At 29.0% G+C, this 19534-nt stretch overlaps 1 protein-coding gene across 1 annotated transcript in view; it reads right to left on the bottom strand.

Annotated features, from left to right (window-relative positions):
* The window catches only part of LOC116767232 (BMP-binding endothelial regulator protein), a 33459-nt gene extending 15461 nt beyond the window's left edge, over positions 1-17998 (bottom strand). Inside the window, exons 1-3 of the mRNA XM_032657476.2 lie at positions 17666-17998; positions 3348-3510; positions 796-896 (exon numbers count right to left, since the gene is read on the bottom strand). Coding sequence (XP_032513367.1) covers positions 796-896; positions 3348-3432 — 186 coding nt within the window. The 5' untranslated portion in view covers positions 3433-3510; positions 17666-17998. The remainder of the gene's footprint in view (positions 1-795; positions 897-3347; positions 3511-17665) is intronic.
* Positions 17999-19534: the final 1536 nt, after the last annotated feature.

Raw genomic sequence — 19534 nt, 5'->3', positions numbered from 1 at the left:
TATTTCTTTAATGCATAATTGTTCGCTTATATTCTATTGTATTTATTACCAAAAGTTCGTGAATATGACCTCATTGAATCCAAATATATCTCCGTTATTGCGTAATTTAGGGTTTTAGGGCTGGTTAGCACATTGAACATAAAATTGGAAAACGGAATACTACCTACGATGAAACTTGCGTCTTAAGTCAATCTGCGATACAAATATTTATTTGACGTAAATAATACGCGGAAATCGAATGGAGTAAATTTATTTTTTCTTCTAAATTATAAATAGAGCTTAATCTCTTAATGGTGTTCGTATGATGACATTAGCAGACACCAATTAGTTGTATAAATACTAAAATATATTCTTATATTAAGTAAAGGCGCGTGTAAAAGCATTTTTTTTGTTTCGTAGAATAATCATATTACCAATGAAATTACTCGTTATTGCTTAGATATAAGCATGCCGCACGTATGAGTAACAATTATTATTCTAATCTAGGTGCGTGATAAATTTATTTAGTGACAGGTGTCTGTGGGTAAGCATACCAATCTTCCAGACAAACTAACAGATAATCATCGTATAAAATATACATTGACAGTATTAACATAATATTTCTTCATAATAGAATTTTTACACGGGGAGAATTTAAATAATCAACTTAAATTTAAAAAAAAATACATTAATATTAATAACATATATATCGTGATCTACAATTAGCAACGTTCTTGGAAATCATGAATTAGAAGATTATTATATATGTCTACATAAATCTTTTTATTATAATATACTGGAATTCCTTTTACATACCTTACACACGCAGCGGAAGCAGGTGCTCCAATCCTGGTCGAGCCTGGCGTCCTGGAGACTTACTGATTCACCTTCGTTGGAGCACGGTGCACGCTCACCCTCTAAAAAAATACATACCCATTTGTTCACGCAAGTAATATAACTTTATTATTTTATTATAATCCATAAATTTAAGATGCGCTGGAATAATTATTTAATCTGTATTTCCCTTCGCCACATCGTGAACGCTTAGTATAACGAAAATTTGATAGCATGTTTTTAATTTAGAACACAAGCCGTTAATTGCCTGTTTAATGCAATATGGCGCCCAATAGTTCGCGGAGATGATGCCGACGCCGGCGTGGTAGCTGTCCCAGCCGGTTGATTTACCTTGATTAAAGCCACGGATCCGCATTCTTATTACGTGTACCAAAGTATCGACGCCACCGGTTACTAAGTCCTGCGTAAATATTTTGGTAATTAATGTGTGCTCGCCACAAACGAAAACATTCCGCAGACTATCAGTATGCGAAATATTCACCGAATATTAATAATCCCGTCTCAATACATGCTAACGCTGTTATCCAAGGAGTTTTTTTTTTTTTTCATTTTATTAAGTGATGTAAGCAATTAGAATTAATAAGATATAATTTATTTTCCTAACAATCTCATCTATCAAAAGTTTAGCATTTTACTCGAAATTATTACGATTCTTGATCATGTTTTATTTACATTTCATAACAGTCGTAACTCCTGTCTCATGGCAACAAGCGGTTTTCAAGGCTGACGAATATATTAATAACAAATTGCCAAATTGTTGCGAATCAAGGAAATAGAAATTTACATGTATTATAGGAATATTTTTTTTAATAACAGCTAACGGAAATCCTATTAAGTAGTTTCTGTATCACACTGCCACGTAATAAGTGTTCCTGGTCTATTATTTTATATGAGACCAACGATGAGATTATTTTACCAGTAACACATTTAAATTTTTATAAGACATATAACACACTTTCGGATGTTATATAGATGACCAATTCTTAAGAACCATACAATACTTGTTTTATTAAAAACGTATCTGAAAATTTAGCACAAAACGGAACTGTAGAAATGACGAAGAGGTGTTGCGCAATATACTTAACTATGCGCCTCAGCAACCGGTATTTGTTAGAGAGCATTTCTATCATCTTAAACAAGTGCGCGTTCTTCAATAATTCTAACAGAGACAGATCTAATTTTAACATTTAGCGACTTTTGAACTTAATATATCTATTTCAACACGAATAAAAATTTTGCCAAGATAACACTTCGGTCACAATTATTGTAGATGCGTGTATTATATTCTATTTAAGACCCGAGGAATGTTTTTACGCTGAACTCATGTGATATTTTTTAAATACGTTTGACGTAAATATATTAAATGAACCGATTATTTTTCTATTATCTATTATTCGATAAGTTATTAAAAAGATTAATAAAATTATCTAGTTTAGTCTAATCTCTATCATGAAACTTTATCATCTAAGACCAGACAATCAGAAACTATCAAACATTTGATAAAACGATTTAAACATACTAAGTCATTTAACTTTCTCACTCATAATGAATTAAAATTAAACCCACCCAAGGATATGCCACCATGACTAACGCCTGTCCCATTTGATATATTACTTCTTTGTTCAAATTAAATGCAATCCAATAATTTTGCAACAATTTACAACTTAACAGCAAAGTAACTCCGGAAGCCGTGGGCTTAGTAATTACAAGCACAAGAGCGTATGAATTACTGTAGAACAATTTCGTCAGCTTGCGTGTCGCATATCTCTAAATCTATGAAATAAGTCTACGACTATTTAAATCTATATACGTATCCTTAACGAACAAAAATCGCCTAAATAACCATAGCATAAACTACACAAGTTGTATTTACGTTGCAACTGTTATTAATAACCGAATTATAACACGTATAATGTGCGATTATTCAGATTGTCTAATACGATTTTGTATAATACTTTGTAATTCTAGATGTTTACGGATGTGGATATAATATAAGATTTTGTGACAAAACCATCTTAATCCAAATATTACTTAAAATATTTATTGATATGATCACATTCCTGAAATTAAAATATCATAACAAAAGTGAATTAAGGTACGATTTTTTCCTCATAATGGATATTAAAATATGTATCGTTTCTCAATTTCTCAGTAATGAGGTGTAAAATGTTCAATCGAAGTCCTTAGCGTCAATTTAAACTAAGAAAAATATATACGTTTCTTGAATCCATTTTTTTTTTTATTTCATAACTGAATAATAATTTTCTTCTTTTATTATTCCAATGCCATAGATATAATTTTGTTGTTGCTTTTAAAGATATTTTATTTATAAAGATACTCCAAATGAATATACCCATCAAGGCGAAGGCGTTTCTCCGATCCTCTCACAACCCGTTTTACAAATTAAAACATAAAAAGTTTTTCATAAAAAAAATGGTTATTAAATTGTAATATATATAATTATTAGCATTTAACTTGCCGTTTTGGCTTTATTACAATAATGTATTACTAACTTATGCCGTTGGGCGGGTTCGCCAGCGTGATGGCTGGTATCGCGAGCAGTATCAGGCAGGCGGCGAGGACGCTCGGAGCCAGCATGGTCGGTGCTACCGGCGCCGGCGCACCACCCCCCGCGCCCCTCGCATCACCCCCCCGCGCCACACCACTCCCACGCACCTGAAACGTCACTAACGTAAGCACTCTACTTACGTATTATTAGCTCATGACCACACTCACTCCTCTCACCATGCTCTCGGAATACCAATCACCCTCCCCAGAACACTCCGAATAACGTTATACCTTATCTGTTTATTTATATAAAACAATTGTAGTGTAGTGTTTTGTACGATGTAAGGCCATGTTATAGTTGCTAGCCAGAAATAGTTAGTCTATTTATAATCGTCTTATACAACATTACCTATAAAATATTCGTGAATTGATTTTCACTTTTTAGAAATAAAGTTGTTATAAGTATAATAATAATGAGTTTATTAGGAACTCTGAAGTCTTCTTGCATCTTGCGTTCTCCTTATACTTAATACTATGATTAATTTTATGTATTGTCTTGCAACGACTCGCATTCTCTACGAAATAGACTACTAGATAGAGTATTTTAATCTATATTTAAAAAATAATAATGTGAAGTTCAGTAGTGAGAAGGTTAATTGTTCCTGTCAGATCTTACCATTTCAAAATCATATAAAATATTTACACACACACACACACACAGATTTGATAGAATAGATAGTGATGAATCACCGTGATATACATTAAATGTTATTCTTTATTTAATCAATAGTTAGAGATAAAGATTAAACAATCGTATAATGGCAATAATGTCTTTATACTATATTTTAGTAAATGTTTAAACATCTTGTCGATCCGCATATATCTATTTCGTTACTAATTAAAAACTACCGTAAATAATGTATATAAAAAGGTTTTATATGTTCCTTTGTTACTAAGAACAAAATATTCATAATATCACGAGATATCTATATTTTTAATACAATCATTGGTTAATAGTTATTAAAGTGTCGCATATAAAGAATGATTACTTAACATGCTAGAGTTGACGTAAACATAATAATTTTATTAAATAATTTACAGGTCAGTCACCTTATATTTATCGGTTAATCAGTATATTATTTATCGCGAATATTTTTTGATGGCAACCTAGCTGCATGTCGATGATTGATCGAACGTTGACGGCTATGCAATTACTTTTAATTATATTATAATTCGCACAAAACTATGTCACAAGTAAAATACCTGCAAATCCCTATACACATCCATCCCTTTATAAAAGTAATAAAAATTATTAAAAATCAGTTTTATTTTTATGTATTTATGATATAAATTTGAATAATAATGTATAAACATGAATAAGATCTTATTACGCAGACATTGTTATATGCATTACGGTACAACTGACGTATAAGCCATTGTTAGGAACGTCAATACTATTTACGCTATGTTACGAGATGACATCGTATACGAGGTAAATTAGCTGTAAGGCTTGTTTATCATTCATATTGTACTGCAGTTAAGTTATTCATAGCTAATATATATTTGAATGATATAATTATTAAATGTATTATAATAACCATAAAAGTATTTAATGTTCCTTAAAAATATTAACTCAATATTACGAGTTCTTTTTATATCCGTGTTCATGTGGCCATGAACGATTGTCACATGACGTTTCAGTGATATATAATTTTTAAAAAGTTTAGAAACCTCTTTTGTATATAAAAATTGTCTTATTTTTTAATTTAATTATCGAGAGTCATACTATTAAGAGAGCAATGTCGAAATGTCTAGTTAATTGGCAACTATTTTCTATATCATACTTTTACAGCGTGATTCGAATCTATGATATGGTATGCAATAAAAAGCGTAACCAATGCCATTTGATTACTTATTTAATTATCACTAATATAACAATTTTAATTAATTGATAACTTTGATGTTATTATACAAAAACGTGTTTTTAAATAACTAAATGTTACTAGAACTGATGACCCCGAATATATTGAAACATTGCTTCATAGAACATTCGTCCTTAACGTACCTTTTTTTTTTTGCGACATTGCAAACATTGACCCCAAGTAGTCGCAGACATAGTATTTATTTATTATTATTACATCGAACAAAAGATTTAATGTTGAACAGTATTCAGGAAATACAAAATATCACTTCAGGTAATATGAAAGTTATCAAATTATAGCTGACTTATATCCAAGTTGACTTTTTAATTTAATTTATTTACGTACTTAATCATAGAAATGGATTTTCGCAATTAAATTAGTTCCGGTTTTAGATCCTCCTCTGTAATGCGTTTTAGATTTTTGCAAACAAAAAAAAAGCGTAATGATTTGCTTAGTTGATTCTTTTTTTTTTGGACGAGAAATATTTTTATTATGGCACCAAATTTAAGCTTCACAGAGTAGGTACGTTAAATATTAAAAAAAAAACTATGAGATATGAATGTAACAAGTAATCAGGATGCCATTTTCATTAAATATATTTTTTACTTGTAACCATAAAAATTTTATAGGAACTGTTGTGAAAGGAAAGGTATAACTAAATTGTCTTCCTTTTTTTAATTCCTCGACGTCTAAGTTAACTATTGGTAGCCACATCCTGTCAGTATTTCTACATTTTTTCCGGCTCTTCAATCATTTAATTGTCGTTGATAATATTGGTCTCACAATGGCTAATATAAAAACTTGTTTTTGTGTGTATTTCTAGTTGTGACAAAAAAGTATGGAGTAAATATCCATATTGTTTTTAAGAACTTTATACTATATACTAAAATAACATATTCTTAGTGAATGTATACACGTATGTGAACAGTATATAAATCACAACCAGTCAATTTATATCATGATTTCACTGAATTAAAAATATAATCATTTTATACACATAATATGTCCGACTATCAACGTAATTCCCTTCAACATATATATTGTCTCAACAATAATGTTATCTTAATGACATCACAATTTCTTGCTTAAAAAAAAACTTCTGCCATGGCAAAAATCGACGGTGCGAGGTGCATTTTTAAGACGGTTTTATTGATAAGAATATTTGATTGATGAACTAACAAACTTTTTCAACAAATTGAAGTATTCGCGTCAGGTAAGCATCGGGATGGCAATAAAGTTTATTTTTTCAAATCTATTTATAACTTAATAAGATAAGTCTTGCAAATAATTTTATAGTAATTAATTTTGCTTTATAAAAAAAAAATAACATGAATAATTTTTGCTATGTACTATCGCTTCATTCACAAGTAATTTTTTGATTTTTTCAATGTAGATAGGTATGTTATTTTATACTATTCACTTTTTGTTAATAAAATTTTACTGTTTTATCTTTATACAAGAATGTGAAAATGTATATAAATAAATATATTTAATTAGTAGTGATATGGTGATTTAAAAACAAGTTTCTACTTTAGGCCTGATATATATTTTTTTTGTACGTAATTTCATAATAGTTTAAGCAATATAACTTTTGAAAACTTGCATACTAATCTAAAACGTCTCGTTGCAAAATGTAATTTATTTTAGTATAGTATTAAAACCTCTTCTAAATTGTATTTGTCCTCATCAAAACAACAATATAAAATTGGTACATTGATATAACTTTAAGGCACACGTAAAAAGCAATTCCTTATAAAAAATCTAAGTCCATACGAAGTTGGTTTACCCTAATTTTAATTACAATAAATGTAATTTAAGAATCAATTATAGAGAACTAAAATAATTCATATGCATGTATAATTTTGTTCAATGTATCGAAAAATAAAATCAGTCTTTAAAAATCATATATTCAGACGATTTACACGATCAAATAGATTGATTGACACACGCTTTCCGTGCAATATAATTTCAAACAAAAATTATTTATATATATCGATTATTATAAAAATAATTTACTAACCATAAGCATTTCCATACCGCCGTTGTATAACACAATACAAAACACTACAAAATAAAATCAAGTAATGAGAAGTAATTAATAAGCGCTAGGACCACCGCAGTGTCCAGGAAGTCGGTGCTAAGCATTCAAAGGAATTCGCTTTGTTTCCACATGGGAACATTAGCGCCCACAGTGCAAAACTTCCCCGAACCCATTTAGCAAGCGATTGATAAAATTAATTACATGACATTTTGACGACCGATTGAATAAAACAATACACCGTACACGAAACGCCTTTGTCATAGCTATTTCATATAGTGGGTGAAAGTTTAGAGACAAATACAAATATATCAATATATTTATATATATAATATGTTTAATACTAAATGATCCGTAAAAAAATATGACACAAATTAATTTGCAGCAAAGAATATTTCCCATTACTTTAAGAATGATATACTTAAATTGAAAATTAATATTTCGATTGTACGTGAAAAAAAAATTAGAGTACATGTAACAAAAATTAAAGCATTAATACTAATTGCATTTGGAAAGGTTAATGGAATTCAAACTGCATGTATAATTAGGTCATATTTATCACATGTTTGTTTATATTACTTATAACTGCCCTTATTTTATAGACATTCAAAACTTTAAAAGATTACATCTATAATAAAATTACCACCGATTTTATTACCTTATTTAATTATACTCTCGACAATATAGTATTAATTAATGTATACAAATAAAAATATACAACATTTATTAACGAAATAATCAAGATTAAAGGCATTATAGAGTTCGTTGAAAGCCTTATTTTCCACACGTGTGCTCAATGCGTTTCGTGACTACAATATTAACTAGTTAACTCGTTCGCGCTAATGAAACTCCGGTTCTATTTAATTAGGCAGTCATTTGGAGCAATAAAGTCTTTATAACCAGCCCACTAAGTGTTATATTATTTACTTACAATAAAAAATAAAATGATCCATCATTCCCTTGAGAACATCGAGGACTTACTTTTTAAATTAATTACCCTACACGTCATTAGAACTCACTTATGAAATGGGCATGAAAATTATTTTACGAAGTTTAAATTCTAGTTATTGCTTACAATATAATTTTCATATATGAATTATTAAAAAGCAAATTCATGTTAGTAAATTTCTATATGATATATTGTGATAATTAATAACGGGGAATTCCAAAGTAATTTTTATGTTTTAATTTATTTGTCGACATAAATAACTATCAATATGCTATACAACAAATGATAAATCAATTAAAAGTCAATATTTATATTATGCTTAAGGAATAATATCACACGACATTCCTCATTTATCTCGTAAAAGTGCTACATGATATGGAAAAATAAAATAATATATATTACGTTCATAACGAAAAAGGTTTAATGTAACATGTAAACTATAAAAAATATATGGTTTTCAACATCTGTATTATAGTACTGTCAGATTTTTGCAGATGAATATGGCATTACACTTCTGTCATTAAAACAATTAATTGGTGAGAATTTAACAGAAGTTAGTAACAATGAAAAGCTCAAACATTTAAAAATATAAATATTGTTTTAAATCAATCTCAAATTATTTTCTACACAATTATAACAGACAACTATTAAAATTCAACAAAAAAAATATATGAGGACTGAAATATATCTTTTATGTAAAATTAATCGTAAAAGGTTTGCTTTATAGCGTTAATTGTATTAGCCTGTAAAACTTACAAACATAAATTATCTTAGAGTCAATAAACTTATGAAAGAATCTTGAAATATTTTTTTTGAAGCGCAAGGGAAACGGATCCCTATGTACAAAGTTAACAGCATTTTTACGACACAATTTAATTTGTTCTTTTAATTTGTTTTTATAACTTTTTTACGACAACTGTTCGATTTTTTAAACTTAAGGTTCTTCAGTTGGTATTGCATGACCTCGTACTGTGATTAAAATTTGATTATTTGTTTGTTATTTTTTGTTATGTGACTGTCGTAATGATTTTGAAAGTTGATATTAGTGGTAGTAAAGTTTCTTTATTAATTATTTTATCATAATATAATGATACATAATATATAGCCTCCCACGGTTTTTGTATTTTATATGACATTTATTACAACTATTAACTTAACTTAGATTATATTGACATTAAACATTTCTTATATATATTAATATTCATGAAGGGAAATGATTTTATGTTTAATTTTTGGTTAAAAAAAGCAACATAATTCTAAAAGAAAGTTGTCACATGTTTCGTGAACCGACCGGCTCATATATTTCATATAAATATCCATTTCTTCAGCATTTTCAGTTGTAACCATTGCTTTCAGGTAGTGATTTAAATGATCGTGCCTAGTGAGCATACTTGGCTGATAATAGTGTACCGATATCCCGGAACAAAATAACGATAATAACGAAAGAAAGCCTTTTGATTCGGACTGCTAATGATGAGACGATTGTTGCCACAACGTTGCCTACTTTCACAGCATCAGGAGGCAAGGTCGCTTGAGGCAAACCACAGTAGCATGCATACCAGTCTCCAAGCGGAACGCGACCGCAACAAAAACTCTCGGATGTTTTTCACACGTGCGCAACATTATCTCGATTCACGATGATCGCAGCTCCGATTACTTAATGCTTCACCTAACTGTACACGAGTGGCGAAACCAGATCGGGTTTTTTCTTTTGCAAGTTCGTCGATCTGCAAGGACGAAATCCCAGGATGCAGTATGAATTTCCGTAGCTGGTAATAAGAGAAGCATATAAAAAAATATATAGCTATACAAAAGTAATGCTATGAAATATCAAGCTCAGATTCTGACATACTCGTATACCTATAGAAATAATAAAAGAAAAATGGTATTGTGCAATACAGTACTAAATCTTACAGCATTTAACCGCCAAACCAATTAATAAATTGATTGCTATGAATACATTTCTGTATTCTATGGCAATAATATTATACAGTATAGAAAAAATGAATGAAACGTTACTATTAACAAAGAATTTAATATTCTTTATATTTCTTTATCTGCTTATGATAATACAATATAATTAATGACATATAATATAATCATAATTATTATGATTATACTATACGTCTTCTAGACGTGGTCGCACCGCTAAATAAATCTTAGATATGATAATCTCATTAACATAACGATAATATACCTCGCTACCGTGCAACGAATTATCTTTTGTAAATATTGAAGGAAAATCCGTAATTGCCCCTTGTTAGCTCAGGTATATTTAGTACAAATCTAAGCTAGAACGTATTCGAAATGCAAATACATCTTTGTATTAATCTTGGTTTCTAAATCGGATGGCAATTTAAGAGGATGTGGATATGTGAGGGAAATAAGCGTAATATCATCGTCATGCCGTTAAATGATATATCATTCGAATAAAAATACAAAGTTTATTACTCCCATGATAACTGGGTATATGTATAAGTAGTAAATTCCCTTATATTCTTGGTATTTATTAAAAATTATAGTTTCAGTAGTTGCATATAGAGCCGGATATTACCAATAATTATCCAGTAGCTAAATTTGCTTTTGGGGACATAAATGATTTTAAGAAGTCATTAATATTACGGCGCCTTTAAATTAACAATCATTTACAACTTGTCAACTGCGATATCAAAACTATAATTATGAAAATATGCTCAGGATATTTAAATAGTAACATTTTAAATAATTTGAAATCAGGTTCCAAGTTTCGGATGTGGCAAGCTTTGTATTTGTAGAATTAGTGTTGTGTGAAATAATGAACATTGATTAAAGCTACTGAATGTAACAGCTAATTCAATTAACGTCTAAAAACACAACATTTCCATTAAAACCTCAACAAATAAAGTGTAAAAAGTACTCGACAACCTCGGTATCCGCTATGCTCTAAACATTATACATTAATGTGTAATAAGCACGACATGACTCTGAGTAATGTAATAAATTTAATATTTTATATTTAATAAATACAATATCACAGTTATTAACTTTATAATTGATCTGGACTGTGTTAAATTTAATCCATTAAATAAAAACACCATAGGTCGTGAGCAAGATGCTTTAATCTGCGCAATGCCCACTCATTTACATTTAGGTAACAGACAAATGCAAACTTCGTGTATTCAAGAAGACTGGTTCTATAAATATTGCGTCATACATATTTAAACCGTTTAGATATTTAAAAAGTACATTTACATGATATAAAGCTATGGATGAGGTTTTTACATAAGTCATACCTTTTCTTCACTGTGAAATTTCTCTGAATGGGAAAATACATATAACTAGAGCACACGTCTGAAATAAACAGTTAAATTGTAAAAAGTAGGGTTTGTGTTTTGAAATTTAAAAAAAAAACGGATATTATTAACATTATTTTACAATCAAATAATAACTTTATTCCCTTACTCACAAAAGTTCTTCTTAATTTAATGACAAGGAACTGTTCATTTGGCTAGTATATCTACATATTTCTTATTCTACATCAGCTATTTATGGATTTAATTACTGCTACATACTTATTAGGTTTTACTGTAGTTTAAGTAGCGGTAAAGGTGATTCTTAATATGCTAGTTTTCTAGGACAAAAAAAAAATCATCTGTTGAATACTTGACAGTCAGTATTTAGTAATAAAGAAAAGAGTGAGACAAAACAACTAACATTTAGCATAGATTTTTATGTAGGTAATATGCTATAGTAATCATTATATAGCTAAGAGGATGAAGGATCATGAAACACTTGTATTATATGCAAGGCCTAGTTACAAGTGAGATATTACCATAATGACATTAATAATTGAATGTTGCAGAGTTTAGACAGTGTTTAGTGTAAATTAGGTGTGGTACACCGTACAGCATCTATTAAATAAGCCGGGCTTCTAAGAGTCCCGCTTATTACGTAAAGCAGCATGTGCATGATTCTGGTGTTGTTTATCTAGCTTAATAAATTTGTAACATTATATTAAAACTAATGTAACATTCAATAAAAAAAAACTATAGTATGAACAATCCTTTAGTACAATATTATACCGACCAGAATTCACACCGACTATTAACGACTGCAGCTAAAATATATATTATGATGTGAATAATAATACAAATGTTGAGTAACTTAAATTTATTGCCGATATCTGTATTATTAATAAAATTACGTCAATATCACATGATGAATGAATTAAAAAGGAGCCAAAGAACTCTTTATCTCGATTCGTTTAGTAAACAGTCATAATAAGAGATTTCTGTTTAACAATGACAGTATTTAATTGTGCAATTTAATATGTGCAATACTAATGCAATGATTTTAATACTTAATGTCATTAAAATATTCAGTGTTGACAACCCCATCAATATAATCACGGAACGGATTGAGAGCCGCATTAAAACGTAAAGCCAAGTATACAACTAACTAAATAATAAATAATTTAATTTTTTAATTTTAAGAAGGTATATTAAGTTCTTTTATTTCATTTTTAAGAATAAACTTTTTGTACCTAATATTAATTCATAATTTTATAAGAACATTTAATTTGCTTTAGCACTTTGCATTTTGCTTTACGAAAAGCAGCCATTTTGTTTTGTGAATAAAGATATCGATATAATGGCACTATGTGGTTCTAGCGAAATACAATTTTTATCAGATAATCCTTTTTCAAACTACACACGTCACAAAGTTGGAGTGTATGTACTTTTTATATCAATCATTATTATAAACAACATTTTCATATGAGTCGGTTAAAAATGAGAATAAAGTGAAAGAAAGTCTATGACATATTATAGAAATTTATGTCTACTCCCATTAGAAAAACCTTAAGCGGGTTTTTATAAATGATTTCAAATAGATGAAATAATTTTGATCGAAATCTCAAAATGAAAATCGATGGGCCGTCTCCAACCCGCTTAATTCTTTTTATTCTTTCTTTAAATCGTAAGTAAAATTTTTATGTACTACATGTATAGAATAGTGAAGGTGTGCATGTAAGGAGTGGAAAACTATTCCACAGAACAATAGGGTGAGATATGAGATGAATTATTAATAAACCTAATGAGGCGCACGAATGGAGCGATAGCGGGGTGAGCGGAGCGACCTCGCGCGCCTGATAGTGCCCACGCAGCCTGGCTGTCGCCAACTACACCAAAAACTGAGTTTTTTATTCGTGATCAAGAACAAACCAGATTTAATCTATTGTCTTTTATATTCATAGTAAAGAACAAAGATATATTCATAGTTAAACAATGTATTAATAAAATAGATAACTCTGAATATTAAATGTATGCTGTTTCGAAAGTAAATAAGTTTGTAGCTTTGTTTAATTGATTGACGACAAATATCATGTGGCCAATGACACGAGTACTCGCACGTGACTAATTTTCGTTCTACTCGCCTTGAAGATGAATCTATTGTTAATCACAGTTAAATGAAAATAGTGTGCCACGACCAACCGCAACAATATTTATTGGGAATAGACTGTGAATAACACGTTTTAAACAAACACATCAATTTCACAACGTCCTTAAATCAAGATGAAGTCTGAAACACAATGGAAACAAGAATGAAGGAAATGTTACCATTAGTCAAAAACATCACTTTTGAGCACTTAATACACCAACACATTCAGAATATTGTAAATCATATAAGGAATTATTAAATTTGGTATTTAACGACATTTAGTCGATGATACATTTGAATTAAAACACAATAAAATACAGTATTCTTATACAGACTACTTAATCGTTGTGCTTATACAGATATTTTTTTTATTTGACATATATATTTAGTTTGATAAACAAGTTAACTACTTGAGATAGGTTAGAAGGGTGTTAGATTTAAATATTGAATTATAAAATCAGACAAAATAGAGGTACTAATGCAAGGAGCCTTGACTATTGTATTTGGGGTTCACACGTGAGTCGCGCACTGATAAAGAGGTCGAAGGCTACTCGTTCATGGTACATGAAATAATATGAATGAAATTTTATCACGTTAACTAATTCATAAAATGTAAAACATAAACTAACTTCCATATGATTCGCTTTAGAAAGCAAATCTATGTACAAAATCACTTTAATATCCGTCTTCTACATTTTATAATTAACATTTTATTTACATGTTTTTATACCGACGCATTACAAATGCTATAAAGCTAATTTTATACTGAATCAATTGTTTTATGAGACTTATAGTTACATTTGAAGATGATCGTAAGACATAAAAATCATAATGGATTTTTACTAGCCATTGTACAATATTGTATTAACATAAATTATTAATTTACTATTGTATTTAAAATACAAAGTGCGATAAACACCAATGAAATAATACCTTTATAATAATTATAATATTCGTATAACTATTAAATCTCACTAAATCAAATGTTACAATGTCATAATAATGTGTTTATTAGGAGGAAAAATGTCCAAAATTAATGTTACGCTTAAGTAATTAATATTTTCGTTATTATGAACAATGTTACACTGAATTTATATTTTAATGATAAAGCATTAGATTCTCTATAACAAATATCTATAATATAAGTTGAACGAAGTGATTGGGGAAATTTCATTTAATATATTAACAAATAAAACGAAAATTCCTTATGATTAACTATATCGGAATGTTGTGATAATAGCGGCAATCGAGATACAAGAAAACAATAATTTCTTTAAAGAGCTCTGATAATATACGAATTCTTTGAATTATTGCCTATATAGATAAAGAAAGAAAAAGCTACGTCACCTATCGGTGACGTCATATGGCTGCCGCAAATTGCTATCTTCGAAACGGTTCACAACGAAAATACACCAATACATTTGGTGTCCCTGTATCATACATTGTTTTAAATAAATTACCGCCAAGAGGGTTACATATTAATATATAAAATATAATATTTCTATTTCAATGGTATAACTTTATTGTGACAAGGATATCATGGTATATCATAAATAGCTTTATTTAATATATAATAATAACGATATAATATTATCAATGCGGAATTATTGCACAATTTATAATCTTTAATAAACATCCTGTGCGGGCCGAGACGATAGGCAATTGTATAACTTTCATCAATAGGAACTGTTCGAAATCGTTTTAGAGCTAAACATTATATGAATCTGTGTATTCTATTTTGTATCAGCTGATAAACTGTTAGCAGACACGTCATATTTAAATTTAATGAAATTTTTATATGACTTCGTATGATTATAGTTGTTTATTCTTGTGTTCTTGAGTTTTGAGTTTTATTTATTAGTGCCCGTCTCTTTTTTAGATTACTATGCCGAAATTTAATGTATTTTAACTACTGTTTGCTTATTGTGTACTTACTACAAAAAATAAAAAATAAAAGTATATATCTTTTATATTTGTTTTATTTCAAATGTACAAAAGTACTGAAGATAAAAAAATAAATAAATGAAAACTAGAAAGAGTTTATTTTAATATAGTTTTTTTATCAAAAAAATAGTCATTAAAATTACTGATACCACTAAAACAATTTCAGTGTATATGTTACCTTAAAATCATTTAGTATAGTAATTCTAAAGCAATCACATTTGATACATACCTACATATATGTACCCATATATAAGTTACACTTCCGAGTACTGTACATTTACTAAAGTTAGTATGAATAAGGGTGGGCCTGAAATATGAACAACTGTTCTGAGTCATTCTTTCCCTGTAAATGACGAAGCATAAAAATCAGACGCTTAAATATTAAAAAAAATATATTTAGAAAAAAAGGCCGTCTTTGTCAACCAAAATTTACCCAATCTTTCTTATTTTCTATACGATCTATATAATTATAATACAGCAATTCAGCTGAAATCAAAGGTCTTTGATATAAGCATGTCACCTAACGAACTCCATTGGGATGTCGCAATTTAATCAAATTTACTTCTTATTTCATCAGCCTATTTTTATCATCGGCAACACTAGGAAAAAAAAATCTAACTCAATTTTAGAACGTGCATGAATCAACTGTATTTTTCAGCGATAATTCGTTCACTTGTGATTCATTTAATTTTAAACTTATACAATTTGCAATCTTAAGCCACATTGTGTCGCTTATTCATAGTCCTACCATTTTTAGAGATATCTTTATCCCGAGATAGGGTCTTGTGAATCATCAGATATTTCATAAATAATTCTTTTCCCTATGCTATTGAAAATATGATTCACTTATTGAGACTTTTGTTCTATGTCACTAGTATTTAATGCCACTATGTTTTATTGTGTTCAGTTCAAATGTTAAAACGAACGAGGAATATATTTTAGGGAGCACAGTTAAAATTTCTGACAACTCTGTTATTATTAAAATAATGTCCCAATTACACTATCGCTTGCGTCAAAAACCCTTTTAACAACAATACAAGATAATACAAGCTTTTGTGCATGATAAAAGCGTTATTTGTAACTTGTGTACAATAATCAGATGGTTCAAACTTATATGTCATTTAATCAATTCGTGAATATTATTTTCATGCTATGAGTATTGCCACCGCTCAAATAATGTATGACAAAAAATTAAACACCTTCAATTTATCTATTATAAAATGTTTTTGTTATATGTTTGTCCATAAATTTCGCCTTACTCATATAAAATTGTAAATTATGATAATTTTTGCAAAATAAACTTACTTATCATGTGCGCCTGTAGGAAAATACGCTCGTTAAATTACATTAAAATATCTGATTAATAATTAATATTATTATTTGCACCAGGAGACTTTTAAATAATTTTCAATTTAATTAGTTTAATTAAAATAATTAATTAGTAATTACTATGTATATAAATATTATTAAGTTATTAAATATATATATATTTTTTTAGAATAATATGAATTTGATATAATATTCAAAGGATTTTTTAATATTGGAATCGTTTCGATGATGTCCAAAAGGAATGATTTTATTCGTTGTTAAGAATGTATTATAATTAATCAAAATATATTAAAAAAAAATTACCGCAACTTTAACTGGTTTATTGAGTTAGCGACGGGTGTCACTAGCGCTGGTTATGATAAAATTAGCTATGTATAAAATACACAATATACACGCACATTAGGATAAAATATGCAAAATCAATTAGCTGATACTCGAATATGGCTTCCTCGAATTTTATTTCTTCAAACATCATGTTCTATAAAAATATATTTTTTTTTATCTCAAACATCAGCATGTTAGAAGTTTATTATATACTTTTCACTCAAATTAAATAACATCAACTTAAACTGTGTACTCACTCATACCGACGTGTACAAGAAGTCGTCAATTTCTCATATACTACTTTCTAATACAAAATTGCGGAGATGATTCCATATAAAAAATATTTCAGTCTAATACCATATAAACTGAAAAAATTACATACATATAAATAAAATATACCTTAAAGATCAGATCTCTGTTTCTTCGGTTACACAAGTTATGTACACTTCACTTTTATTGCACTGGTAAAAGTCCTTTAAGTGTAATAGCACAAACATGGAATGCGAAAAAAAGTATGACAACAGAAGGACGTAAGATAATGTTATTTTTTTTTATTTATTCTCGTTATAATCGTGCGTTATTCGTTGCGAGAGCCACGCAGGCTGGCGGCGGCGAGGCAGCGCGTGCACTGAGTGGTAGGCCGTGGCCGAACATTGCCAGTCGCTCTGCCCCGCGCGTGCGTCGGACCTGTTCTTTGCAAGTTGCACCACTATCTAGCCTGCCCCACACCTCTCTGCACTAGCTGTACAAAAGACCACACACCTTTTCAATATCTTTATCCGCTATCATGTAAACTATTGACACTCATAAACAAATGCACACAAGATAACGATAGACTACTTTATTAGGATCGCGATCAAATGTGCATTCGAGGTCGCTTACAACTTACAATAACAATAATTTATACATATTATATATTTATAAAACGAAATTCACGAATAGAACTCTACCAGCTAATTAATTATATTCAAAGTTGGTAAAAATCTGCTTTTATCTTACAAAGGTAAGAACTATTGAAGAAATGTAAGAACCTACGAACTATTGCTTTTATATATATTTTTTTTAATAATAAAAAACTAACAAATAAGTAACATTGCGTTATTTTGTAATGGAAAATAAAAGTATTTGTGATCGGATAGGTATTTCCGTGAAGAAGGCGCCACTAAATAGTTAATCCCATATATTATCTGAATCACCCACCAACGATTCTGGATAGCTCTATTAGTGGATACGTTTCTCATCATATACATATTTAGTGTTTGTTTAATGTTTGTTTTAATCGACTTCAAATTTAGAGGTACAAAAACCATATTTATAAGCTTAGTGTTTTTGTATTAATAATTAATAGATTTTTTATAATATCAACATAAGAAGACAGATAGTGTACAGAGTTTGAAACATACAAAAATGGCTAAGGAATTCCTAAAAATAAACTTGTTTTGAAGAAGAACACGGAACTTATACGACTAAGTTACTACCTACATAAAATAAATATACTGTCGAAAATAAACTCACGCTCAGATGACAGAAACCATTAATCAAGCAGACAAAGTGTGCCCTTCTTAAAAAAAATACTTATTATATTATCTGTATGAAAAGTCATTGGATTATAATGATCTGATTTTTTTACTTTAATGTGTCAGCAAAGTCATTTGTAAAGTAAGCAATTTTTTTTGTAAATATAATTAGTATTACTCAAATGTTCATCCAAAAATATATAATAAATAAAAATGTACCTTTTACGGTTAAAACATCACAAGTCACAATTTTTGGACTAAACCCCCTTTTCTTTCTTTTTTTTTAGTAATTAAAATTAGGTATATTCTGTTTCTATATTTGATTTCTCTAATCCACGAAGTGGCTGTATTTGTATCAAAATATATAATTCCCCTGTTAGTTTTTATCTCCCATCTAAGGTCTCGCTTTTATAAAATTATATAAACATATTAAAAATAAGTATTATTTTTAAAGATCATCGAAAGTCATTAAATAAACACAAAGTCTTGTTCTCATTATATCACAGCTAAGACTCTAACTAACCTAATGATTGAAACATTTCAACTTGAATAGTTGAAGATAGGACTAGAATTAATAATAAAAAATTAAAATAACGGCTCAGAAGAAAATCAATACGCACTTTGACATGGCACGCTTAAAATTTATGAGTTTAACAAATGAACGTTTATGTGTTATATCCAAATTATTAAAATAAAAAGGATTACAGAGAACACAGTCTGAGCTTTTCTAGATCAAGAATGCAGCACAGCA

Source organism: Danaus plexippus (genome assembly GCF_018135715.1).
Source record: "Danaus plexippus chromosome 9 unlocalized genomic scaffold, MEX_DaPlex mxdp_26, whole genome shotgun sequence".
Lineage (NCBI taxonomy): Eukaryota > Metazoa > Arthropoda > Insecta > Lepidoptera > Nymphalidae > Danaus > Danaus plexippus.
The sequence above is the reverse complement of the archived record's forward strand: the minus strand, read 5'-3'. Positions and strand labels throughout refer to the sequence as shown.